The following is a 27,865-nucleotide window of genomic DNA, read 5'->3' as shown; positions in this document are numbered from 1 at the left end:
AAAAGTAAAAAGAAAAATTAATCAAGTCCATAGGCATAACGACCCTGGTCTGTTTTAGCTGGCAAAGGAACTAAGAGTACTGCCACCCAGGTTTTAATTTATGGATTGTTTGTCATATTTCCAAGCCCTTTTGTTGAAATTGTGTGTTAAAATCTCTATAGTAATAGAACATTTCTTTTTTTTTCCAGTTTTCAACAAAGACAATAATATTCTTTCTTTCTGTAACACACACCATCTGTTATGCTAAATTAACTGCTTATACACATATTCATGAAACTCAGCTGGTCAGAGCTGCGGTTCTCAGCCCCGCTACACATCAGAAGTTTTAGAAATACTGCTACCATGGCTACTCCCAGAGATTCTGGCTTACTTGGTGTAGTGATGTAGCAGAGAGAGCAGAGGGGAGTTCCAAGGTGGAATTAAGAAATTGTTTTCTCTGGAAGCTATGTTGCAGTGGTGATCTGGGTTTATAGATTTTTAAGTGCACTAAGTGGTGCTACATTATACGGTAAAAAAAAAACTTCGGGGGACTAGTCTAAAACACCAAAGCATTTCTCATAGTTCTTTCTTTAAAACAAAAAATGTGCCTTTGGATTGAAACAGCAGAATTTATAACCAACCAGCTTATAAATTAGGAACTGCTTGAGTCTTAAAGATCACAATATTGCATTTTTTGTGTGTCAAAGTAAGTCGGGGTTTTGTCTAGTAAAAACAAAGAGATTATCAACAAATTTAATGAGTACCTACCATGAGCAAGACATAGCATACAAAGAGACTATCCAACAAGGCCGGGAAATAGAGTACAAAATTTGTGCAATTTCTAATTTTAGGAAGCTCTATAGGGAATGTTATGGTTAATGACTTTTTGTGTTTTGCAAACAGTAAATTGGATCAGAAACAGGCAGATGGTTCAGAAAGGAATATGACATAAAAATAATAGTGGAAGTAAGCTGGAAACCAGATGCTAAAAGCACTTTAAAAAGGCAAATCATACAAAAGAATAGAGGACACTGTTGTCACCACTCAAAGGTGACTGATTTGAATAGCAGGAAAGATGAGAAGGAAGAGGTTAAGATGTTTCCCAAACTTTGTTTTTAAGTTTGACCTACTAGTGAAGCCCACGTGACACATCAGGACCAGGAGTGTAACCGTGTCTCCATCCCTCCAGGCAAGCCGTCCTCACCTTCATTCAGGTTCACACAAGCCATGAGGCATCCAGCACACAAACACACCGCCTGCCTGCTGCTGTGCAGTCACTGGAGTAGCACTTACTTCGTGTTGTCTCAGTGCACAGATATGGCATTTGGGTAGAAGTGACATATATGGGCTCGATCTAAAGAAGTGCTTTCTAAAAGGGCTGTCAAAACAAAACAAAACAAAAAAACAGGTGTCTTGCCATGCGCTGAACTCCCGGTCCTGAACCATCAAGCATGTGCTGAAGATTATCTCTAGAAATAGGACAATGTTCTGAGTGTGGAGCATGTCTTCATGTCTACAATGATCCTTCCAAATCTAAGTTTTGATCATGCTGGAGTCCAACTTCCTCCCTTCTCTATAATCACCTAGTCACTTCTAATGTCATTCTGCACCCGTTTGGTTAAAAAAGAAAAAAAAAATAGCGACACAGGGGAATTCCGGAATTCTTCACAATGAACAAAAATGTCCGTGCGTAAAGATTGTGAAACAAAGGGTTAGGAACGAGCTTTATTGTAGCAAACTGATTGATGGCTTTTAGTGTTTCGGTTACTTTTGGCAAGAAGTGAATCCTGAAAGCTCATACAAAGAACTGCAAGGACTTTAAGTGGACAAATAACTCCATAATAAAGCCAGTGTTTTTGTTCTCTCATTTATGCCCAGATTTGTGACCTCAATAGCTGGAAGTACACCCTGATCTTTATGTTTACCTTGAGACAGCAATGAAGGAACGAAGGAACGAATGAGTTCATTCCTCAGTTAGGCGGGAAAGGTGGAGGTGGTTAAAAAAAAAAGTCAAACAAGGTACACAGCCAAGTTTCCAGCACGACAGAACCATCACTTCATAGAATAGACTCACAGAACTGAAAGCTGGAAGGAACCTCTAGGGAAAATGTCTGAAGCGCATGTCTACGTGTGGTGCTTTAGTATGACGAGGCCAGCACTGTGGCTGCGCTGTTCACGGTCAGGACTGTCACGAAGGCTCCCCGGAACCCGCGCCGTCCACCTGCACCTGCTCCTGTCCTGAGTTGAGGCCGGTGCCCCGCACCTCCTGACAACGACTTTCCGCATACCACCGGGCCAGAAAGGACGCAGAACTCTGAGGGAAGGCCGGTTTCGAGCCCAGAACCTGCACAGTGACCCCTCCTTGACAAGCCAAACAAAGTCACCCACCAAGCGTGGCACGCAAACCTTTGGAGTGCAGCAAACCGAGGGCTGCGTTAATAGACCGCGTCCTTTCAGGACACACAAAAGGCTTTTTCCGCTTTGCCTTTCCAAGGTACTCAGGAAGCCGAGCTTCGTGCTGCGGGTGGGGCTGGGTCAGGGGTGCCGGGGTGCCGGGGTGCTGGGGTGGGGCGCGGCAGGGGGTCCACACCCGGCTGCCAGGCCGTGCATGCGTCGCTCCAGCGAAAGAGCCATTCTCCGCGGTCCCTCGGCCCGAGATGCAAGGACGGGGACCGCGGGCAGCTGGCTGGAGCAAAGCCGGGCGGCGACAGGGAAGGCGCCCCCACGGGACCGTCCTCGCGCTGGGCCGGCCGGGGCCCTGGTGTGCGGGGCCGCGCGCGCCCCCTAGCGCCGGGTCGGCTGGGCGGGGCCGGGGGCGGGGGCGGGGCGGAGGGCGGAGCCGCGGGGCCGGGTTCGCGGGGGTCTCGGCGCCCAGGGGGAGCGCGTGCGCCAGCCGGGGTGCAGCGGGCGGCATGGCGAGCACGGCGTCGGAGATCATCGCCTTCATGGTCTCCATCTCGGGCTGGGTGCTGGTGTCCTCCACGCTGCCCACCGACTACTGGAAGGTGTCCTCCATCGACGGCACGGTCATCACCACCGCCACCTTTTGGGCCAACCTGTGGAAGACGTGCGTTACCGACTCCACCGGAGTCTCCAACTGCAAGGACTTTCCCTCCATGCTGGCGCTGGACGGTCTGCATCCCCTCGGCCCCCGCCCCTCGCTCCTCGCCCGCCGGCCCGCGGGGGCGCCCTCTCGGCCCCGCGACCCCCAGCGGAGCGCCCCCCACCCCGAGCCGTACCACAGGGCCTGAAAGAGCCCGGGAGGGTCCCCGGTGCCCGCTGTCCCTGGACGGCTGTCCCATGCAGGCACAGGTCTGAGCGTGGACCCCGAGGGCGGGGACACGCAGACAGGCCCGGTGGGGTGACTCCCAGGCGTCGGGAGTGGGGTGTGGGGACCTTGCGGTCCTGGGAGTTGCGGGCACGGCCGTCGCCCCTGTCTCTCGGGAAGTGTTAGGACACGGAGCTCGTGCCGCAGGGGCTTGTCTCCTCCGTCTCTCCCCCTCCCCCCCCATCAAAAAGCTGGGTTCTGATTAAAATGGTATCGTCGAAAGCCAAATCTGCTTGCCCTTGAACTCCCTTTAGCCATTTCGTTGGTTCTTTTAAAAGTAGGCAGGAAAAAAAAAAAAACCACAGGGCTTTTTGCTGTCGTTGTTTCGTATAAAACGCTTCTATAGACTTGTCTGCCGAGGCTTTGACATTTCCTCCGAGTTTTAGGACAATAAGTACCCCTTGCCCGTGCGGCGATGAAGCGTCCGCAGAGCGCAGGGAGTCTGGGCCCTGAGAATCCCGTGGCGGGGACGGCAGGTTCTGCATCCGAGCCTGTCGTGTCACCTGCACGGTTCCGGCTAGCCAGGCTGTGTGCTGCATTGCGTCCTAGCAGCAGGCAGATATTCATCTAGAAAACGGACTCTTCAGTTTCAAGAGAACGGTCCGTGTCAACCTGGTCACACTGATGGCTCAAGTTCTAAGCTCTTTTCTTCTAGGATTTTACAGCAAATGACTAGATAAAGCCCGGCAGAAACTTAAGAGGAGTCATTGACATTATTTCTAGATTAGAGGTGTTTTCGCTTATTACTGCACTTGGAGTTTTTATTTGCATAGCTGGGTAAATAAAAGACGATTTGATTCCCCTAAGATGGAGCTTGCCACGAAAAGCAAACTTGCTCAACGTGGCATTTGATGGAACCGCTGTATAAGGGAATACTGTCTGGTTTCAGAAGGGTGGCACCCGGGTCTGCAGGCCTGTTGTGTAAAATAAATAGCCGGGACACTGTTTATTCCCTAGCATTACCGCTGAATTTCCTGAACTGCTTTGCAGAGCACACATAAAGGTAGACGAACAGGCAGGCTCTTGTTTCTGTGGTTTACATTCAGGAATATGGGATTGACAGTTACTGTCCTACAAGTTTTCTTCTGTTTATAACTATTGTTAACCTGAGATAGCGTGCCAGGTAGGTACGCTTCCTTCTATGGGGCAGAGAGGGGAAAGAATGAAATGCTCCATGGGGGACAAGAGAGAGGAGAGAGAGAAAAGTCCATGGAGATTGTTGAGTGCAGAATCTGAAGTTTTCCCTTGTGTCTCTGAGGTGAGGGTGGAGGCGGTGTTCTGATTTGGGGGCAGGTGCCGTATTGGGGAGCAGGGAGGACAGCCCTCAGTTATCACGTTCTAGAGGTGGTTAAGGGTGGATCAGAGAGGAGCCACCCAGTTTGCAAAATGGCCTTCCTTTGTGCTTATGTGACTAGTGACTTTTAAAAACAGAAATGATGTCACACTACCTATTCTGCAACGTTTTAAAGTTAATAACATGTATTTCCAAGTCAGTGCATATAGAAGTGACTCTTTTCTCACTGCTGCATAGTATTCATTAGTCTGAATAAACTGGTTTATTTAACTATTTACCTAGTGTGGACATTGGACCCTTTTCCAAGTTTTCATTGTTCTTAGTGCTTTAGAAAATCTTTATATTTGCCTCTTGTGCACATGTGTATTTTTGTAGAACACTCCACTGAGAAATAGTATTGTTAGAGCTCACCACTATGTTTTTCATCCAGCCTTATAGGTGACAGATAAAATCTTGTTATCATTTTAATTAGCATTTCCTTGGTTACTAGTGATTTTGACCATCTTACCGTGGATTTATTGACCATTTTTTTCTCTTTTGTGAATTGCCTGTCCCTGTTTTTTTGCCCATGTCTGTTGTTTCTCTTTGGTTTAAATGATTTGTCATTCCTTGATTTGTTATATATGATGCAATCTCAGACCATCGCTTGTCTTTTAAATTTGTTATGTATTTTCTCATACAGAACTTTGAAATTTGTAATATAATCAAATTTATTAGTTTGCCTTCTGTGGCTTAAGAGGGTATTTCCTACTGCAAACTGATAAACTTACTTTCCTGTATCTTCCAGGAGAACATTTTGGAGGGTAAATCACAGTTAAATTTTCATATGGAAGGGAGCTGATTCCCCCACCTGCAAGTGGAACTTTCCAGGCCAGAGCCCCTCTGCTTGTCCACTCTCTGCCATGTATTTCCAGGGCAGTGGCATCTGATGGGTGCTAGTCCTGACACTGCCTTTGAAGTGGTGGGAGGAAGTGGCCGTGGCCTGAGCAGACCAATGCTTCCCCTTAAACCAGGCATGAACTCTGGATTGGGAAGAGAATTCAAGAAGGGAGAGGGAAGACTCTCAATAGATTTCATTAATTTAAAGTCACTGTACTCTAGGCCCGTCTTGTGTTAGGTCCAAGAACAGGTCTCTTGGGCACAGGTGATGGGGTCATTATTCTGCATTTCCTTTAAGATTTCAGAGCTCTGATTCCTCACCCTCAGGGTGTGTCACTGCCACTCCAGTTTTCCCTGTAAGGAAGATGAAGCCTAGCAAAGTTAAATGTCTAGATTTAATGTTATGACATGTTAAAACTCCAACTCTAATTTCTGCTTAGCATAATCTTAGTATAATGGAAGGGATGCTTTGATGAGTTTCTTACTACTCACCAGACACTTGGTTCATATTATTCATCCTGTGAATTAGGTACTGCTATCCCTATTTTACAGATGAGGAAACTGAGACTCAATTAGGTACCGTAATTGAGGGCCTACCACAGGTAAACAGAGGTGCCAGAGCTGAAACCCAAAGTTCCTGCCTTCCCCCACACCACTCTTATTTCAAAAGATTTGCAAAAGTACACAAAGCTGCTAGTATAAGGAAAGCACATTCTTTTTTCCTCTTTAATCCAGCAACTAGGACAGGTGTTGCTAGTAAATTGTCTCCACCAAGTGGGTATTTTTATTTTTGCTGGTTTGCGATTGAAGATAGGTACATATCATTTGGAAAACACCTTTTAAGGGATACCTTGAAGGTTTCTTCCAACAGATTTCGTTAATTTAAAGTCACTGTATTTTACTATTTGCAAATTTCACAGTTGAATGAGCTAGCAATTCCTGTTTATTCCCAACTATATTCCTTTCAAAGCACCACTTGAACTTCAGCTGAGAAGCACTTTCAGCCGGGTTGTTTTTAGTATATACCATCTATTTTTGTTAGTGGAAATGTTTGCCACTTCTCCAGGAGAACTAACTATAAATTCTACTTCAGAGAACTTCTAAGTAAATATGTTCATGCCTCAGCACTTTAATGTGTTAATTAGCTATTAACGATGTCAGTAAATTAGACCTGTCAAAAATAATGGCCTCCTTGACCAGGTTTTTACTTCCATTTCACTTGATGGTTACTTATAAGTTTTGCCCCAGGAACTGTTAAAAACCAAAGTTGTAGAGGTCTGCCTTGCAAAAGATAAACTCCGAAAGAATTCCTTGGACGTCACCTAAGTTCTGAGTCCATGGGTGTTTAAGTATTGGTAGCCGCTAATTGACAAATCTCAGGCTTACCAACAACTAGATTACTTTTATGGATGGCAGGGGAGTTTATCCCCTGCTCTCTGCTCCCCATTTCAGAAAATCTGGCCACTGATAGTCCTTGTGAGGTGCCTTACTTTGTGCATGGGAAAAGTTAGCAAGTTACTGCTACTGTTCTCATGCAGGAGAGAAGTCCCTTACCTTCCAAATCAGGTTTCTGGTTGGCATAAAAGAAGGACCTGACCAAATCAGAACCTGCTCTCTTCATCTCTCCTCTTGTGCTTGTGCCAGTATGAGGACTGACACAGGAGACCTCTGAGTGAGAAACTCAGAAAAATATGTTACGAGTAGTGTTTATATATTTAAAGACTACTACTATTTTCCCTGTCTCATTAAAGATTGAATGAGTTTGCCTGGGAGTCTAACCACTGTTTACCATCTGGGAAGTACATTCTATTCCATGCTGTAAATGACCAGATTGTAGAACCTAATCTTTGGTAAATTCCGGACATTGTGCATTTTCTGTTAATTAAGCCCATAAGATAAGTAAATGCAAATTATGGTGCATGCTAAAATTTTCTAGGAGTATATATAAGGCTGCCCTCCCCCCATTTTTTGTTTGTTTAATGACTGCAGTCAGAGTCGGCTAAAACACCTCAAAACCATAAATTAAATGAATTTCACAAAAATAATGAAACCACACTGTCCCAGTATCTCTGGTGGTATGTGACGAGCCAGTTTGGTTAGCCTCAAAGATTCATTTTAATCTTGCAAGGGACTGACAGGCTTCCTCTCTCTGTCTTGCTGCTCCCTGGACTCTCTCTGGGGGACTTGAGGGTTGACTTTCAAAATAGAGTTGGTTCAGTATTTGGCAACAGAGACCCAAAGAGCTTTGCTATCCAAAGGAACCTCCATTATCCTGTTTTGCTAAGAATACATTTCTTTTGCTGTTTTTGATAGCCACAGTGTTAGTGAAATTAATTTTTGTGTGGATGTAGTTCACACTGTACAACATGAAGGTCATTGTCACTGCAGTCTGCATTCGTAGGGGTCTAAAGTGTGTTACAATTAAGTAGATCCACTGCCATTTGCTCTTCTAAGTGGATCCCAGAAATAGGATTAAAACTTTAAATTTTTATTCTTTCCCAAAGAAACATGGACTGGAGACCACCAGCATTTACTCCCTGAATTTATGATTATCGTGGTCTTAAAATTATTATTTATTGTAGGCTTTGCCTGAACACTAATAACAAATGACTTGCTATATCTTGGCAAATAAGTTTTTTCCAATTAAACAGCTTAATTCCAAATGTAAGCCTGATGTCTGTTTATGTTCTTTGGCTTAACAAATATTTACTTACATCTAGTATGGTATGTGCTGCTGTCACTATTTCAGATTGAAATGTGGCACTGTTTCAGACTGAAATGAAAATGACTTATGTGATAAAAGTTTATTACTTTAGACCCTATTAATTTAAAATGTCAGTGCCTGGACAAAAGCCACATTGAAGTGCACCATCACCTTGGCCAGTGATGTGACTAAGAATAGGAATGGTGGGCTGGCCGGTTAGCTCAGATGGTTAGAGCACAACCTTGTAACACCAAGTTCATGGGTTCAGATCCCTGTCCTGGCCAGCCACCAGAAACAAAAGCAAAACAAAGACTAGGAATGGTGCAGGAGGGATGATCAAACAAATGAACAGAACACAGTTTTACGGGACTTAGGAGGCATTCATTGGTATGCAGATAGTTGATTGAATAATTATAAATTACTCTTCTGCAAAACAATGCCTTTTTAAACCCAAGTTTATTATATGTGCCCTGAAAATAATGCATTGTCACTAAAATACTTCTTGACTTAGACTCCTCATGGTTCATGATGATATTCCAGTTAGTCTCACTTATAAGCATTCACTAATATTGGAAGGTTAGGCCCTTTGGGAGCTGCCCAATTATAAATTTTATAATGTCACAACAATTAAAACATTTATTTAAAAGATTCGACGTGTGAAGGAGTTAGGGGATGGTGGTAGTGGCAGGTGGTGTTTCTCACAGTGAAAGGCAGTGTTACACAGATTTTGTGGTCTGATCTGGGATGGACTCCATTTCTGCCATTTCCTTACTCACCTCTGGCATATCATGTAACTGTGTGCCTCAGTTTCCTCATCAGTGATTATAGGAATAATAACCCTCAGAGATCTATCCTGAAGATTATACGTAAACAAAGCTTAAAAGTGCATATCACTCCATATAGATTATCTTGCTTTCCTTTCTTGCTTGTCTTGCTGCATGTTTTAACCATCATGGTTATTTTTTGGGAAAACAGAACAATCATCCAGAATGACAATGTAAAATGAGGATCTCTCCCTAGACAGCCACATGTTTTATGTTAACGTAAATGACTACTCTAATTGCAGGTTATATCCAGGCATGCAGAGGACTTATGATTGCTGCTGTCAGCCTGGGCTTTTTTGGTTCCATATTTGCACTCTTTGGAATGAAGTGTACCAAAGTCGGAGGCTCAGATAAAGCCAAAGCTAAAATTGCCTGTTTGGCTGGGATTGTATTCATACTGTCAGGTAAGTAGTAACTTTCTTCCATACAGGTTGCTTCATGATGTTAACGAAATATCACTAACCATAGTGCTTTCCCTCTGATGCTTTTTAGGGTTGTGTTCAATGACTGGCTGTTCCCTGTATGCAAACAAAATCACAAAGGAATTCTTTGATCCTTTCTTTGTTGAGCAAAAGTAAGTACTCATCTCCTCTACATGTTTCTAGCTCACAGGAAATGTATATAATTTAATGTTCTAAAGTAAGAGACATAAATTTCCTACATGGCTTTTGAAAGTGAGATGTACTAATAGATGTATTTGACAACATCATTCAGGATTAAACAGTTTATGTGCCACCTTGGCAAAAGAGGCATTTCATTACTTCATTAGTGCTACATAGTGTCTTGTTTCTAAATAGCTCAGGGCATAGGATTTAGAACTATCAACTCCATCCACTGTACATCATAGAATTGAAGTCAAGAAGAGGAAAAGTGGAAGAGAGGTGTGAGGATAGAAAATTAAAAGCTTGCCTTGATTATTGTCCAACCAAAATATGTGCCAGATGCTTTTCTCTGGGCCTTTTAAATGTGCTCTGTTAACTACAGTCTTCACTAGGTTCACCTAATAAACCTTTATAAAGAAACTACATGATGCAAGGTTTTTCAAAAACGTTCTAGGAGCATGGCTCTGATACGCGGATGTGGCTGGTCTGGTCGCTGATGAGTGCTTTGGCATTAACAGATTAGTTTTTGTTGCTGTTGTTGTTTTTAAACTATGGGCTATTGCTTTTTATAATTTCCCTAGGCTTAGTTCTTCGGATTGGGAAAACCGCAGGGATACCAAATCAGAAATAACGATATAGAAGTGACCTAAATAGCTGCTCAGGTGGGCATCCCTTTTTTTGTGGTGGATTGAGGACTCTTCAGGAAATTGATTTTCTAGTTCTGTCTAATATAATGAAAATAATAGCTAACATGTGCTGGGCCCCTACCATGTGCCAAGCAGAGCACTGCAAATGTTATTTTATTATTTTATTTTATTCCTACCACACCCTTATGTAGTAGTTTGTCATGGTACTTCCTTTTTTAAAATTGAGGAAAGAGGTCAAGTAATGTGTCCAAGAGAACTTGGACTAAACGAGTAGGCTGATTGAACCATGATTCAAACCAGGCAGTTGAACTCTAGAACACGTGCTCTAAGATGCATGATTTATAATATTCTACTGTTTTATAATTTCTGTGACAGTGTGCTACATGTACTGTTCATCAAGGGGGTTTTTCTTTACATTTTGAAAGTTTTTATTCAGAAATTTTATTACATGGGAAACAAAAATGACCATTTTAGACCCCGATATAACTTTTACTTTCCTGCCTGTATTAGAAAAACATGTCATGATTTATAAATTTTCTAACTTATTTTTGATAGTAAGATTTGCACAGATGTACGTGACTCCAAACGCTGAGATAAAAACTGAGACTATACTCTTGAAGGTTAGAAACAGCTTAATGATATTTAAATAAAATATTATATTTAAATGATACATTTTAATTTCATGGTTTATGTCATAAATACACCAAAAAACCATATTTCTCATGGTTTATTAAACACATTGCTAACTTTTCTGTATTGTCTATTCTACATTGCTGTTTTTATTTTTCTGACAAATATTAGGGACGTTTTTGCTGCGTCTTAAAAATCCTTTGAATCTTCCCTGAAAAGGTTGACCCTAATTTGTGTATGCATGGTAACTCAAACCTGTCTTTGTGTGAATATTTTCTGTGCTTGCTATATGCTCAGTGATCTACTTTAGTTTAGTATCATTAGAATTTCTTATTCTCCTTTTAGACTTTGATTAGACTTGGTTCAGTAATTATGTACTATGAGAGATTTTTCTCTATCCCAAACTTAGTGCACATTGAACTATCCCACCCCCACCATTAGCCCCCTACCGTTCCTCTTTCTCTGCCTACTCCCTCCGTGTCTATATTCCCATCAGTGAAAATGGATAACAGCAGTACCTCTCTCATAGAGTTGCTGCGAGACTTCAGAATGTGTGTGTGTGTGTATACACACATATATATATGATTAGAATATATATATGAGGGTACTTCAAAAAGTTTGTGGAAAAATAGAATTAAAAGATAATATGAATCATTCTGTGAACTTTTTGAAGTACCTTCGTATATATGATTAGAATATATATATGTATATATTATTGGCATAGAGCAAACACCTTGTATTAGCTCTTACTGTATTGTATTAACTATTTTTTAAGTTGAAGCATATTGATTGTACATATTTATGGGGTACAGAGTTATATTTCAATACATATACACAATATGTAGTGATCAAATCAGAGTAGTTGGTAAATTCATTATTGCAAAAATGTATTGTTTCTTTGTGATGAGAACACATAAGCTCCTCTCCTTTAGCTATTTGGCAACATATAATAAATTATTGTTAATTATAGATGAGTGGCACTACTGTACACCAGCAGAACTTATTTTTCCTATCTAGCTGTGATTTTGTGACCATTAACCACCTCTCACTGTCTCCCTTCCCTGTATCAACTATTACTAAGATTGCTTTTTAATTTTGTGTAGTATGTAAGATGGGGCTTATCTCTATAGATGTCTTTATTAGCACTTTTCTGCAATGACTTAAAAGTATAAAACCTATAATTTGTCAATTTACCTTGTGTAATTAAAAGCACAATAGCTAGGAATTATGAAAAACAGCTTGCTTACAGATTGGTGATATTTGCAAATAACAGGCCCTTCACATTAAAGTCGTATAGAAAATATAGACTTTGTAAAAAACCTGCCTGTTGAGAATGTGTAGGCTCCTTGAGATCAGAACTTTCTCTCCCTGTCCTATCTATTCCCTGCAGTGCCTTGCACAAAGAAAAGCTCTCCATGATTTAAATAAAATCCAGTTGGATCAAGGAGTTATCAGGGCCTGAGAATTATAAATACGATCAGATTCTATTTACCTTAGTGATAGAAATGAGGCATAAAAACGACATACGACACCCACAGGAATTCACAGACCTCATTTAAATAAAGCACACTTCTATAAAAACCAATAAATCAATTAATGTGACTTCATCTGGTTTCTCTTTATTAATACTGTCTAGTAAAGAAGAGAGGGATGGAAATCAGGGAGATGAATATGTCACAAATTGACTTTCAACACAAACTGGTTTCATAGGTCTTGAAATGTCATCATCTTTAATGCAAGATTTTGATTTGGTATAGTGTTAGGGTATAGCACTTTCTTAGCTGGCATTTGATAGAATTTAATAATTGGTGCCTCTGATTTCATTTGTACATGAACCTAGAGAGGAATATGTCAGAGAATCAAAGCTCATGGTGGGGCCAACCCCAGGTGAGCTGGGACTTGGAGGATGCCTCTATAAGAAGGTTCTGACTATTTCTTTGAGGTCCTAATTGACCAGCATGAGAATTAAGTAAGTTCCTTGAGGTCAAAATATCTATTTCAACTCTTTCTTGTCTGTCTAGCACAGTGCCTGGAAGCAAAATTCTTACCTGTGGAGCTAGTCCTTTCAAGACTAGTGGAAAAGCTTTGTGTTGTCTGGGCAGAGAGAGGATGGAAATAGAAGGCACACGCACTCTCCCTTCCTATCACTGTCCTACAGTTATCTTACAAAAACTAGCCACCACCAAATCCCATTTCTCCCTCCAGCCCTAGAAGGTGTGACTGTGGCCCAGGCACAGGTGTTTGGGCCCTTAGGAAGAGCCGGGAGAGACAGCTGCTTGCCACGTGCTCTAGTTTAAATTTCTGGTAAGCAAACTGCTCTTTGATACCATAACCCCAGAATGGGCTGGAAAACAGTTCAGGCATCAGAGCCTGGTTTCCTCGTTGTTGTCCTGCTGTTGTTTTTCTTAAGGCTCCTGTACTGTATCGATTAGATCTTCTTTGTAGATTTCCTGGACATCCCTGTATAAGACACGCCTTGGTTGCCTAAGTTCAAAAAACACAAATAAGCTTATCAACAAAGTTCCCGCTACATTCCTACTATGTGCAAGGAACTCAGTAGGAGCTTTGTTATGAGACAAAGTGAGTGGCTTCTAATGTGGAGTTGGAGCAAAGGTAATGCAGTAACACGACAAATGGTGCTGCGCTTTGTGCTTGGTGGCTATTTATTCTAAAAATCTTCCTTTCCCACCACGTCTGGGAAGATTTCCCTTCCAGGTTACAATAATTGGACAGAATTGCAGTCTGTGGAGAGTTTCACGTGTTTCCCCATCTCCTCCTTTCGCTTTGCTTTCTCCCATTCGTGTTATGACTGTGTTTGACGACTCCTGCATGGGCTGCTCTGGAGCCCTGAAAACTATTTCTCAACTCTTTGCTTCAGGCTGTTTCAAAACAGCTTCCCCCTTTTTATTAAAACAAAACCTACCAAATCCCCCCCCAAAAATAATCTAGCCTCCTACAAGCTTATGAAAATAGGTACCCTTACTGTGCTCCACCATGGCAGGAGTTGACATTCAATTACATTATTCCTGCCATTGCTTTGTTGTCCAAACCACTAACTTCCTGAATGTCTTGCTTTGTCTTCTTAAGCTGTTCCAAGTAAGAATTGATTGCCATAAAGAAACTTTTTTCAAATCATGCAAAGTTGTAGCACTTAACCAATTGCCCTAGTTGAGGAAACAGAACGTGGCGATATTAGATTTATTCTCTTTTCATATATGAGATTTACCATTATTATTAATATTTTGGTTGAGATATACTCATGTTTGGGTCTTACCATCCTCTAGGATTTCTGTTTTTAAGCTTTTCAGAACCATGGAGCACTCTTCATTCCTGGGATATATTTGGTTTCTGCTTTAGAAATATATTTGTTTTTTACTTAGGTAAAATTTTCTCACCATTGTGGCTGCTTAGGAGTTAGAAATAAACAGCTGCCTGCTTTCAGGTAAATTCTCTCGTTCTTTTTTTCTGCCAAGTTAAATGAACAATAGACAATTCAAGAAGTAAATTTCTGGATTACAAAGATTTTCCTGGATGAGGTAGAATATCAGTCTCACCAGGTGACCTTGCCAAGATACTTAACTTCTCTCTTCTGTCCTTATCGTAATTTAATACATTATGGATGTTTATTTATTTAACCATGCTCCATTCATGAGGTTATTTGGAGAATGAGCTAAAGTTGGTAAAGAGCTCATAGATTCCTGGATGGGCGATTCCATATAAGTGCCAAGTGTTAAGAACAAAACAGAATTCAACTGTTAAATATTAAGAAGGTATTATTCTGTGACTTCACGTTGTTCAGAAGTAATATAGGCCACCTCAGATCACCAGAATTGCTTCTGTTGTGCTACCATGACTTTTCAAATCTGCTTGGAAACCAAGTGTTTGGCAACTCCACTCTGTGTTTACTGACTGGCGCCTGCTTTCTGGTAATGCGGCTCTTACCCTCATTGCTCCTCTTCTTTCACACCCTGGCTAACTTCTTCTTTTTTTTTTTTTTTAAAGACGACCGGTAAGGGGATCTTAGCCCTTGACTTGGTGTTGTCAGCACCACGCTCACCCAGTGAGCGAACTAGCCATCCCTATACAGGGATCTGAACCCGTGGCCTTGGTGCTATCAGCACCAGACTCTCCCGAGTGAGCCATGGGCCGGCCTTACGTCCTGGATAACTTCTGATCATCCTTCAGGACTCGTTCTGGGTAAGGTGCCCCTTCTGGGCACTCCCTTTGTTCCTTGGGCTTCCATCAGAATCCTACTGCATGGTTAGCACCTGCTGTGTTATGGGCCTGTCTCCTAAATCAGACCAGGAGCATCTCGGAGTAGTGACTACGTGTTGCTACCTTTAGAATCCCTTGTAGCTAGTCTGTGTCCTGTGATATTTACAGCAAGGATGGTGAATCACCAGTGGTGCTGTCTGTCTGTCTGTCTGCATCTCTCCTGGAATGGAAAGACTGAGCATGCTTGTGGAGAAGCGATTAATGGAACGGAAAGAGGAGGCAGCATGCACACTGTTTAAGAGTAAGGACTCTGAGTCCAGGCTGTGTGGAGCAAACCCCAGCACTGCCACTTGTGAGCTGTGCATCCTTGAAGAAGTTATTTATCCCTTCTGTGCCCTGTGTGTTCCTCATCTGTAGAATGAAGATAATAGGTCGCAGGAGGCTGTTGTGAGTGTTAAATGAGACAGTATAGAACCATGCCTAGTACATAATAAAACCCTTAATAAATGGTAGCTATTATTTTTAAGGATACTGACCCTAAAGCAGAGTATATTAATGTAGCAGTACATAACCTTGTAAAGTCTATTAAGGTTAGCCATAAAGAAATGTACGTTAAAATGTTGGAGACCTATTAGAAGGGATAGTTGAAGTATTGAACACTTGTCTTGTTTTAAGACACTTGGCTCTCAAGTAGAAAGAGGTTTGAAAGGAAGCTGGCATGAAACCATTTAAAAGAAATAAGGCTTGAGTAATTTATTTCTGGGCACCTCCGTCATAGCATTGAGTAAGAAATAAGGAATAATTTGGAGCTGTCAACTGGGTAGATACTCTTCTCATGAGAACTTATCCTACACATGTCTTCCCCAGCACCTGGTTCAATTCTAAAATGTTTTGGGATGGGTTGTTGAGGACTCTGAATAAAGTGTAAGATACGCTTTTTTAATTGGCCCAAGCTTTTTTGCTGCAAGTCCATCTGTATATTTTTACCTCAATACAAAGAGATGCACATGCCCATATCCACACACACAGATTCTTGACCTATGCTCAGCAATACTGGCTACGCTGCAAGGTGCCTCGGGACAGTATTTGCTGTAGGAATTTCCTATCTCGAAGCACAGTCTTGTCTGCAATGTCTGTTTATTGAGATTTCAGAGTTTAGATGTAGACATGCTGTTGCACCTCCTGTGAGTATGACTCAGCACGTGATTTCTCACTCAGGATCAAGGATAATCGGATAAACCCCAATTATCCACACTTATGGAGGAGATCAATGACATGGCCGTTGCTAAACAACAGATTTGTTTTTGAATTGAACTATGTAATGTTGGGGACAGATGTTCCTTTTAAATTATAATTTACTTTGGATAATATAAATTTAATCATATTGTGGATGGTTTTTAAATTTCCATGAATAATTGGCAAGAATTAGAACTCCTGTAAAGACACTGATCACTTTACACACTATATTGGAGAGGCGGGTGGCAGAGAGGTTAGCTGTGAGGTTTTGGAGTTTGACTCAGCTCAGATTCTGACCCTGTCCTTGTCCCATGCTGCTGTGTGATCTTAGGTGACATGCAGTCGCTTCATCTGGATAACAGGGGTAGTAATTCCTGCTTCTGAACGTTGAGAGGAAAACGAAAATAACATATTGGGGAGTTGTTGGTCCAAGGATATAAAATTTAAGTTAGAAGGAATAAAAAATATAGAGAGACCAGTTTTACATCTATTTGTAAATTCATTTCAGCATTCCTGATTGCCCAAATATGTTTCTTCAATTTACCTTTGAACAATTTGTAATGTCTTTCTCCTTCCCTAATTAATAAGTTAAATAAAATCTTTGGGACACGTTCATCTTTAAAAAAAAAGAACATCTATAAAACACTTACCACAGTGGCACACAGTAGATAATCAATAAATGTTTCCTGTTTTTAATATATACAGTTTATAGAATTCTAAACTGCCCTAACGATACATCATAGCAAACGGAAAGATAATGCATGTATGTCTGTTATAATCTAGCCACAAAAAAGCAATTTAGAGTTGTTACCAAAAGAATTATTTTTTATTTGGGGTTTCTTAAATTTGAGAATTCTCCATGAAGTTTACATATATAAGTTGACACTTATAATTTGAATTATTCTATTCTACTTTAGCCTCCTTTTGGGAGGCACCTGCCACTACTTTGTAAGTATCGTGGGATGCCTTGGGTAGAAAGTCCAGTGGCATCTGCCCGGCAATGGGAGAGAACTGTTGGCAGGGAGAGGCTGTGAATCACATCAGGGGACTAGACGGTGGCCTCAGGGAGACACCCAGGATGGGCAGGGTGGAGTATTTGGGAGAAATGTGTGTTTACAGATAATATTCCTATAAAATACTTATTTATATAAAATCCACTCATGGGTTGGCTGGTTTCCCAGTTGGTTAGAACGCAGTGTTATTATACCAGGGTCAAGGGTTCAGATCCTTGTACGGGCCAGCTGCCCCAAAATAAGTAGATATAATCCATTCGTGCAGTTTTATAGGTCTCAGGTTATATAATCCTATGCATTGAGGGAAAAGCTTATGTTAGGTAGTGGTCATTAAAATGATGGCTTATGAGTGGAATTCAACTTTGAAGTGTTATTATTGATAACATATGAGTGTACTTTCTAGACTTTAAAACATCTTTTTAAAACATATTTGGCGATTTTAAGGTAATTGGAATATTTCTTTTGGCTGTTACCACTCTTGATTAAAATGAGGAGGAAGACAATATGTTTGAAAAAAATACCGTCCCGGATGGCACAAGACCTGGCTCCTAGCTCTGTGACCTTCAGCAAGGTCACTTCACTGCTCTGGGGATCCTAAAAGGATGAGGTGCTTTCATTTGTTAAAACATTCTTTGCTTTGTTTTTGGAGGGGCTGCTTTTTCCTTTTCAGCTCCAATAGTCCCTGATTTTAATTACTACCCTCACTTCCTTTTGTGCTGGGTGAAAAGACAGCCCCAAGGCATTCAGAAAAAATTCCATGCCCTAGAGCTCCAGAGCCACTGAGAACTTAATGAGCCAGGGAGAGCGAGAACTCACATCTTTTTGAAATGACAAGTAAAAGTATGCTACATTGATTAGGGTTTTTTTTTTTTTATATATATATTAACATACTCTTTTACTTAGCTAAGGTATACATAAAAGGAAGCTGGAGTGACGGTTAAGAGCTCTGGGTTTGGAGTCACAGTTACAGGTTTTAAGTCCTGGTTCTACTATTTACTTAGCTGAGACATCATGGGACAAGTAATTTAATCTCCCTGAGCTTCAGTTTCCTCCTCTGTATAATGAGGATAGTAATACTTATTTCTCAGGATAGTAATGAAGATTGAATATGGTAATGTATGTAAAAAAAAAAAAATCTTAGCACACACTCAAAAATCCTAGCACAGTGAGCTGACTGTAATAGTAGCTATCGCTACCATGGGCATTTCCTTGAACCACCTCTGTATGCATTTGGAAGAACCATGACAATGTTTACTTTGCAAAAACATGCTCTTTTGATTCTATTATAAGTTTCATCACACTTCACTATAATTATTTGCTTAATGTCTGACTATTCCCACTAAACTATAAGATCCATGGGAACAGGGCTGTCTCTCTTGGCCACCTTGAACTTATGATTAGCACAATACCACGCATGTCAGTTCTGTGGAGGTGACCAGGGAAGGCTACACCAGCTTCCCACAGGTGGTAAGTCAAGTCAGAATGGGAGTTTGGGTACAAGGAAGACAAAAATAGGAGGTAAAAATAAAAGGTGTTTCTCAATCCATTAGGATTCATAATCCTTAGGATTGTTGTGAAGGTTACAGGGCTAAAAAATGAGTTGCAGTATGAAATGCATCAGAACCAGGGTCACCAAGTGTGGTCCAGCCCTGACTCAAGGTGAAATGAGAGACAGGAGCAGCAGCCTGGAGCGACAGACACAGCCAGGTGGATGCGAGTAACTTCACCCACGAGTTAAGAGTACATTTTTAACACCTGAGATCTTTATGATTTCTTTTTGGGGGAAATTTTAAGGGGTTAATCTGTATTTTAATTTCTCTGATAGAAGTAAATTTGTTCCCCACTACTCATTTACTAAAGTCCCATTTTATGACATAAATGTATTGAAGATCATACAGGCAGCTTTTGATTAGTTCTATCAACTGAGACACTTCAACAACAATGTTTTTGATCTGTATACGTAGTTCAGCCCTCAACCTGACAATCACAGATCTGCTTGGTGTCAATTAAGCAGATTTATAAACTTTCAGAACAATAAAGAAATTTTGGCAATTGTAATAAAGAGGCCACACACTCTGAGTGGGAAAGCTGGCCCAGGGCCCGGAGGATATTGTTAAAAAAAAAAGAAAGATATGCAACAGATAATCTAAAATTTGAATAATCTTGCTGAGGTGTTGAAGTCAGCTTCTTAGTATTACCAAAAATGAGGAAAGATTTCCAGGCAGAGACTAAGTCCCCCGATCAATGTCAAAGGAAATACCCTCAGGAACAAATTGGAGTGGACACTATTTCTCTTTCTCAGTTCTATCAACAACACAAGTCAGTTTTTGTCAGATGACACCCATTGATAGGTGTGAATTGAAGTCACTCTCGAGTAAACCTGCTATAGTGTTTTCAAACAGAATGAAGAAAAAGCATATGAAAGAAAGATCCAGTCATACAAGCCCTCACATGGTGTAGATGTAGGGCCTCTAAAATCAACTTTAAACAGATAGTATTTATTAAATGTTTGTCTCCAATAGAATTCACAATGGAATTCGAATGGAAATGATATTTTCCTCGGAACAGAGTCTATGTGTTGTGATTTAGAGAAAATTAAAATAAGTAAAAAAGGAATAAGTGAACCGGTTATTAATGTAAGCCAAACTCATGGTTCTTAAATCCCTTCTGAAAGTTTCAGAATGGCTTACGGCAGGATTCCTGATGTGCCTGGATAATTCATCCTGTGATTTGCAACAACTTCGTGTAGATGTTTATAATGTTCCTTTCAATGAATTCATCGTGCCAAGCTGTGCTTATGATTTCTATCACCTTCCTCCCTCCACTGACCACTATAGATAATTAGAGATTCATTTTTAATCCACCATAGTACTTGGCACTGGCATCCTATTTTAGTAAAGCTCAATATTTTAAGAGAAATTTCAGACTGTTTCTTTACGGCATGTTTACACTAATACTAAGGCATAGTGTTGGGTGAGAAGACAGCCTAACCTCTAGGGAGAAAAAAATAGAGACAAGTAGAAAGCGTACTAAACTTGTAGAGTAGTCATCCTGCAGTGATGTACTCTGTGTGGAACTGTTCAGTCATGCTCGGTTTTTTTAGTTGTCTGTGCAATAAAAGGGTGACAACGGATGGGTCTGATGCCAGCTTCCTAGGACTTCCAGAGGTTTTAAAGGGGTCAAATGACACTCACCTACAACTTGGCAGGCATTCTGCTTGTGTTGTGTGTGTGACCTCATTAAAACAACATAAAAGCAGGGCTCATTGTGGAAATCCAGGACATCCTTTCTGGATGTACAACATGATATTTAATGAAAGTATCTTTTCTAAAACTCCCAGTTTGACTCTCCTGATCTGACCAGCTCTTTTCTTTTTGTTCTGTGCACTTCACTCCTCAGTCTTCTTTTGGGTTGTTTTTTGGTACAGACTGAGGGTGTTTTCCCGCACTTACACCAACGTTCTGACTCTGCCATTGCCCGATGGGAACTGTTGGAAAAGATTCTCAGCTCCCAGAGCAGTTCTGTTGCAGATGTTCCTTGCCTGTCTATCACCTGTATTTCCCAGGAAAGCCAGAGTGAGAAAAGAAGGAATCACAGGCAGCATTTTGTTATGCACATACCCCATCCCGATCGATCGAAAATACACCAGCAGACCACAGTAGTCCCTAATCCTCTGTAAAGGTTGCTTCCTGCTGCCCTGGCTAGTGGGCGGGGATGTCACACGACCACTGTGCAGGTGAAACCACACCAGAGAGCCTGCCCATGTGGAGGTAGTAGGAATGGGTGAGGCCGGGCTCAGGACAACCACAGGCAGCTCCGGCCAGCTGCTGTCCCTAGCGCTGTGGCCTCTATATCACTCCTGGCCCTGCCCTGCACCTGGATGGGGGGGCACGCTGGGGAGGGAGGTGGCCTTGGGGGCCCCATCCTCCTCCTTCTTACCCTCACCTCAACTTTCCTTGCCACATCTGATAGGTTCTGGATGGTTGAAACACACCCTCCCACTGCAGCTTAATTGTACACTGAAAAGCACCGTGAGAGACTTTTTTGCCTTACAGTGGAGGTCTGGGCCAATAATGAAAGTTACTCTTTATTTTAAAAAAAAAAAAAAGAAAATCACAACCTATTCTTTAGGGCAAGGATAAGCAAACATGAGCACAGGCCCAGTCCCTGAGATTTTCTCATTCCTCATTTGTCTCTCTGCATGAATATTCCTCCCCTAAAAGGAGTTATTTTATCCCTCTACTGCAAGTGATATTTTTTTGTTCTCAGTAGCATTATTGATACCTTTGTATGGTGACATCCCCAAGGGAGGGACTGTCTGGAGTATCTTTGCATCTGCTCTGGTCATCTGCAGAGTGGCCTGCCATCTAGGAGGTGCTTAATAGCAGTTTATCACAGAATTATCGCTGTTACTCCTCCTCCCGTTAGGCTGTAGTGCTAAGTAAGACAGGCTGTTTCTATCCCTGACCCTTTATGGGCACTTTCCACCACGATTTGCACATAGCAGATAAGTACTTAATAAACATTTAGTGGATTGAAGTAAAATGAAAGCAAAGGCAACCTTCCCATTTCTGACTATGGTCTGCCTAAGTGATTTACCCTGCAGAACAGAGTAGATGGGTGGAAAGCTTGGAGAGGTTAAGGCAGAGCCCAGAGGAAAGATGCTGGATGTTTTCTTGTTTGTTTGTTTTGGCCTTGCCTGCATGGACGCTCTCATTTCCTTTCAGGATGTCAGGGAAGTATTATAAAGTAATGGCTGTCAGACACTTGGAGAAGAGTTTAAAGCATTACCCAGACATAAGGTGTTATTACTTCCTTTACACATTCCAATGGCAAAAAATCATAATGAGCATTTAGTAAATGTTGACTAGCAGTGTTAAATACTGTTTACTCCCCAAGTCAGTAAGCTGTAATACTTGTGTAATACTTTCTCACAGGTATGAATTAGGAGCTGCTCTGTTTATTGGATGGGCAGGAGCCTCACTCTGCATAATTGGTGGTGTCATATTTTGCTTTTCAATATCTGACAACAACAAAGCACCCAGGTACGAAAGAGACATAAATTACCTGTTAAAAAGTACAATACTATTCTAAATCATTACATGTGGGACGAATTATAGGTAGTTCATGTGATTCTTAGAAACTTCAGAAACTCAGAATTGGGAAAAGTTAGGAATATATATATTTTTTTTCAGAAAACCTCATTATTATATTACAAAGCTATTTCTGTAAGTAAAAATATGGGTCTAAATATGAGGGCATGTGCTTCACTTTGGCCTTCTCACAACTTCCATATAAAGCAGGAAGTGGATGAAGGTCCCTGCTAAGTCTCCTAGGCTCCAGGAAGAGAGGAGTTTTAAAAAAAATAGTTTTGAAAAGGGATCTCTGAACTGAACAAGTCATGAATTTCTTCTGCAGAGATTCTCTCTGTTACGTTATGGCACTGAAATATTTCTCGGGTGAGAAGAGAAAAGAAAGCTTAAGCAAGGGAGACTTAAACTTCACTATTGACAGAACCTGGCAGAAACAGTTTCTTGTTTTTGTTTGCCCTGTGTGTAGAACAGAACTTACCAAACTGTGTTTTGCCTTTCAGAATGGGATACCCATACAATGGTGCCGCATCTGTCATGTCTTCTCGGACAAAGTATGGCGGAGAGGGAGATTTTAAAACCACAAACCCTTCAAAACAGTTTGATAAAAATGCTTATGTCTAAAAGAGCTCTGCTGGCAAGCTGTATCTTGAGTTTGTTATAAAAGTGAACTGTTCACAAAATGATCCCATCAACGCCCTCCTGTAATTAACACTCAAAACTGTTTTTAAAATATGAATTTGAAGTATTTGTTGATTGTACGGATGTAAATGTTCTTACACAGTGATATACTAATCATTTTCTGTTGTGGCTTTCTATAAAAAATAAACAGGTTATTTACAGGATTTGTAATATATTTTATACATTTATAGAACATGTATTTAGTACCAAAGGTTCAAGAAATATTCATAATATAGTTCTTTTTAACATTCATACACGAAAGTCTTCATCCCCACTCGTTATGTTTCTTTCCATTCACTTATTAAACAGAAATGTTTATAAGGAAGGGTGTCTTATTAACAGTATGGGGACAATCTGAGACCGTTCCCCAAAAGGTGTCCAGGTTAAATGGATGTTACTGGTTGCACAGTTGACATCCACCTAGTTTCTTAGCAATCGACTTATAGTCTGTCATGACTGCAATTCAGTATGATGGCTTGGGGAAGGGCTCATGGGGCCAAGACGTTATTGCCCTTTTCGTGGCACCTCCACCTTAAATAACTGCTTAGGCTTCTGAGGTGGGGCATCAGCAGAGCTGTGCTGGGGACACTGGTCGTGGTGATTCTGGAGCCAATAAAGGTAACACACCATACATGCCTTAACTCACTCACCCCTCACAGCCACCCTGAGGTCAGTATTTTTATCTTGCATTCACAGAGGAGAAAATTAAAGCAGAGAGTTTTAAGTAACGTGCCACAGTAGTGACAAAACCAGGACTTTGAACCGAGGCAGTCTAGAGTAAAATATATTGTTCTAAGCTGTGAATAAGAACTGGCATCTGTGTTGTCTGTAAGAAACTGTCCAATATGCATCAAATGTGGGTGAATATAACATTTTCCTAAAGTGCAAAAGACTTAAAATCTCATTGTTGGTGGGTAGTCAATGGAAAGAAAAGGAAATGAACAAGTTTGTTAAATAAACCCCATACTTTGATAAACTTGAAATGTCTTTTCCAGAGATGTGAATTAACTGAAAGACATAAAGGTAGGTTAGGTGCTGCAGACCACTAAGGGGGACAGTGTTGTTTAGGTATGGGTTTAAAACAAAATTATTTAGTATATGTGCTGCCGAAGCGAGCACTAAAACAAAATTATTTATTCAGAGCAGAAGTGGTGAGGATGATGTTTCGATTATACTGAGGAACTGAGGGAGGGCAGGGCATGAAGGTACAGAGAAGCCACATTAGGGATCAGCAACATGTTAGCTGGGCATCCACGAGGGGCAATGTGAGATAACAGTCCAAAGAAAAAGGAGCAAACCAAATCTAGAAGAAAAAAATGATACGCCCAAACAGACAAGTTGAAGGGGTGGCTTTTACGATACAGATGCACCGACTTAAATATTGGGTTTACTTAGTAGAAGTTCAAGGCTCCCCAAGCCTTGGTGCTCAGGAATAAGGCCACAGAACTTGACAGAGACCTGGGTTAGAGCCTGCTTTTGTCACTTTCCAATTGTACAACCTTTGGCAAGTTACTAAACTCAGTTTCTCACATCTTTAGGGAGAGGATTATAACAATAACTGCATTTCCAAGTTGTTCTAGTTAAATGGACTAATGTGTGTTAAAAATAAAAACAAAACAAAACCAAGTGGCTCACGAAATATCTGTTGAATAAATGACGGAATGAACAAGGTGCTCCCTGGACCATCTCAGGCATGGTGATTCAGCATTTTATAAAAGCTTTTGGAAACATTCGAGATGAAGTGAGTATATTTGCATAAAATGGCCCCTGTGAGAAGCTGGGAGTTTTTATTTTATGTTATTTATTTATTAATTTTTTTGAAAAGATGACCTGTAAGGGGATCTTAACCCCTGACTTGGTGTTGTCAGCACCACGCTCTCCCAAGTGAGCCACGGTCTGGCCCTTTGGGAGGAGTTTTTAGAGGGTGGGAATGGGCCACAAGTAATAAAAGGACCCTGGCGGGTAGAAACAGAGAAAGATTCATCTGACTTTAGGTCAGGACGTTATATGGTGTAGCTACCAAGGCAAGCTTCTCTTGAGTAATCCCCTAACAAGTAGAAATTTAACTCAGAAATCATCTCTAATAACTCAGCCACAGTCACAATGATGCAGTCGAGGCTTTACTGGAAAGGTTGACAAAATGAAGAGCCAACAAACCATTTAGTTAAAATGTTACTTTTTGGGGGAACAGTACACATAGTACCACAAAATATAAAAAATGCAAAAAACAGATTATATGAACTTTCTGACCTTTGACAATCTCATTGTTCAAGAATATAACTAAATTAGTTTTGAGGTATTTTATAATACAGCTTGGACATTAAAAAAAAGTTTTAAAAAACAACATACATGTATGAATTCAGTAATGACTCAAGCTTCTCTATTCATATCCTGATAGTCTTAATTGGCATTTAAAATAGCTACATTTTATTCATAAAATATCCAAGATAAAGATTACGCTGCAGAAAATAACTTTAATAGGAACATGCTTAATTACAGTGGCTTAAAGCTGAAATTGACAAAGTACTTCAGGAATTCTATTTAACATGGGTCTAGCTATATTGTTATAATTCTAAACTTACTTCTATTGAAAAATAACCAGTCTAACTTTGAAGATTTCACTGATTCCACTAATTCAATTTTAAGGATACTAACATAATTTTATAGTATAAACATTTCCAATGTGACAATATACACAAGGAAGACATTAAAAAAAAAAGTTCTAGTAATTCAAACCAAAACCTGCTTAAGAAAAAAATTCACTTAAAAATTAGTTGAAAAAAATACACTTAACACTAGAGTACCATTCTGAAGAGAAAACTTTTTATGACTTCAATGACATGTTATTTTTAAGCAGCAGGAGTCTTAAACACCTCTACATATTTCAAAATACTGTTAACAATTTGTTTTTCAATACTGTAGGAGATGCCTTTAAAGAGACCCTTGTTCTTTGAATCAGCTTCCTTGTTGTTGTAAGAAATACTGTAAGGCAGGAGCATGAGAACCATGTAGGCAGGTTACTGAAATACTGCTGGCTTCTGGAAGAACCTTCTGACGAGTGGAATTATATATCTGAAGAGTCACTCCAATCAGTCACAGTTACTAAGCTGCTTTTCAATGTGTTTGATTCGTTTTCTTGAAGTCCTGTGGAGGGAGAGGGAGAGAAAGGAATAGAAGGCGCCAGGGGTTAAACAAGCACCTTGTCAAGCCTGTAAAAATCTGTAATATCTGGGCTGGCTGGTTAGTTCAGTTGGTTAGAGCACTGCCTTATAACACCAAGGTCATGGATTCGGATCCCTGTACTGGCCAGCCACCAAAAAAAAAAAAAATTCATATTGTCATTTATCAGTGTCTGAATCATTTCACGAGTCTCCACCCTCTAACCCCCACGAGCCATGTTGGAGGCCACTGTAAAATCCACTCTTGAACTGGCCACATCTTCAGGATGCCTCACAGGACCCCTGCATGTTCCCAGGCAGCAGGGATCGTGACCTGCTGCTCACTCCTTCCCCAGCCCTCCGCACAGGGCCTGGATGTTGAAAGTGCTCTAATATGCTTACGGTGCTGTGGACTCTTAAGTGAACAGATGTTGTAAAGAAAGGAGAATAAGAGCAACAAGCCAAGTAGAGATTAAGTCTTAAAACCAGATTTTCTAGGGTAGATGGCTTTGACAATGAAGTTAAGAAAAAGTGCCATGATTTTGAGCCAATGAAACATAGAATAGTACAGAGAACTCGACTCAAGTTCAAGTCCAGAAATGTCTTCTTTCAGGGGCTCGGGGACATGGCATTGGGGAAGGAAATAGAAGCTGTACTTGGGGCATTTGGCCCGTGTACTTATTAAGAGGTGCTGTAACGCCAACACGGTCTTTTGGTTTTGAACAGAGTTGGTCCTTAGACACAGCACAGATAATAACTTCATGATGGTTAATCTGACAGTGTGACAGTAAAGGCACAGGAGGCGCGGCTGACCTGTTGGAGGGGGAGAAACGGTAGAGTGAGGGGTAGAGGCAGCAATGGCGCATCTTAGGAAGGGGCACGAGATACTGCTGAGGATGGAAAGCGCAAACGTAGAGACCTACAGGTATTAATTTAAAATTACAAATAGGGATGCAACAATAGTGCAGAGGGAACACGAGCGGTGTAGTGGGTGGTGACAGCGAGCCAACTCTTCATCTGTCTTAGGAGGACATCAACATTAATGTCTAAAGTTGATGAATCAAGAAACAGCCATCTACGCCCATCACTTAGAGACACGGAGGTGCCACCAGAGGGGCTGACACAGAACTGCTGAGAGGCACGGAAGGCGGCAAAGGCGGCACACGGAAGCCCTTCACACAACTTACCTTTCATCGGGGGCAAGAATTACTTTGACAAAAAAAGTTACAGTTTTCTAATTTAAAAATTTTAAATCTATTGAGAGTTAAGATACTGGACTTATGCAGGCTCTAGACTGGGTGAATAGGAACCATTTCAACTAATAATCTCATTTGGAATTCATCCCACTGACCACAATGCAACAATAAAAACTTCCCTTGAAAGAAAATAAAATATTTAATAGGGAAACAGACAAACATATGAAGACTGCCAGAAGAGTGGTCTCACTCACTTGTACGATCAGAAATTTTAATTTCTATGGGACAGCTGCATGAAGAGAATATTTGAATGGACATTTTCAAAAATAATATAAAAAACTTTTAAAGATTAAGCCTAAAGTTAAATAATAGCAAATATATACAACTCA

The 27,865-nt window shown here is 40.9% G+C and overlaps 2 protein-coding genes across 4 annotated transcripts in view; one reads left to right on the top strand and one right to left on the bottom strand.

Annotated features, from left to right (window-relative positions):
* CLDN10 (claudin 10) overlaps positions 1 to 23,065 on the top strand; it is a 103,898-nt gene extending 80,833 nt beyond the window's left edge. For 2 of the 3 annotated variants that reach the window (XM_063103342.1, XM_063103340.1), the window contains exons 2-5: positions 9,251 to 9,412; positions 9,501 to 9,582; positions 22,289 to 22,396; positions 22,945 to 23,065. In XM_063103342.1, coding sequence (XP_062959412.1) covers positions 9,251 to 9,412; positions 9,501 to 9,582; positions 22,289 to 22,396; positions 22,945 to 23,065 — 473 coding nt within the window. Of the gene's footprint in view, positions 1 to 2,885; positions 3,112 to 9,250; positions 9,413 to 9,500; positions 9,583 to 22,288; positions 22,397 to 22,944 lie in introns of those variants that run through there. The other variant, XM_063103343.1, reaches the window with a different exon arrangement.
* Positions 23,066 to 26,051: 2,986 nt separating this feature from the next.
* DZIP1 (DAZ interacting zinc finger protein 1) overlaps positions 26,052 to 27,865 on the bottom strand; it is a 64,110-nt gene continuing 62,296 nt past the window's right edge. The window contains 1 exon segment of the mRNA XM_063102986.1: positions 26,052 to 26,266. Within this exon segment, the coding sequence (XP_062959056.1) occupies positions 26,187 to 26,266 (80 nt within the window). The 3' untranslated portion in view covers positions 26,052 to 26,186.

The sequence above is a fragment of the Cynocephalus volans genome, chromosome 7, assembly GCF_027409185.1.
Source record: "Cynocephalus volans isolate mCynVol1 chromosome 7, mCynVol1.pri, whole genome shotgun sequence".
Taxonomy (NCBI): Eukaryota; Metazoa; Chordata; class Mammalia; order Dermoptera; family Cynocephalidae; genus Cynocephalus; species Cynocephalus volans.
The sequence above is the reverse complement of the archived record's forward strand: the minus strand, read 5'-3'. Positions and strand labels throughout refer to the sequence as shown.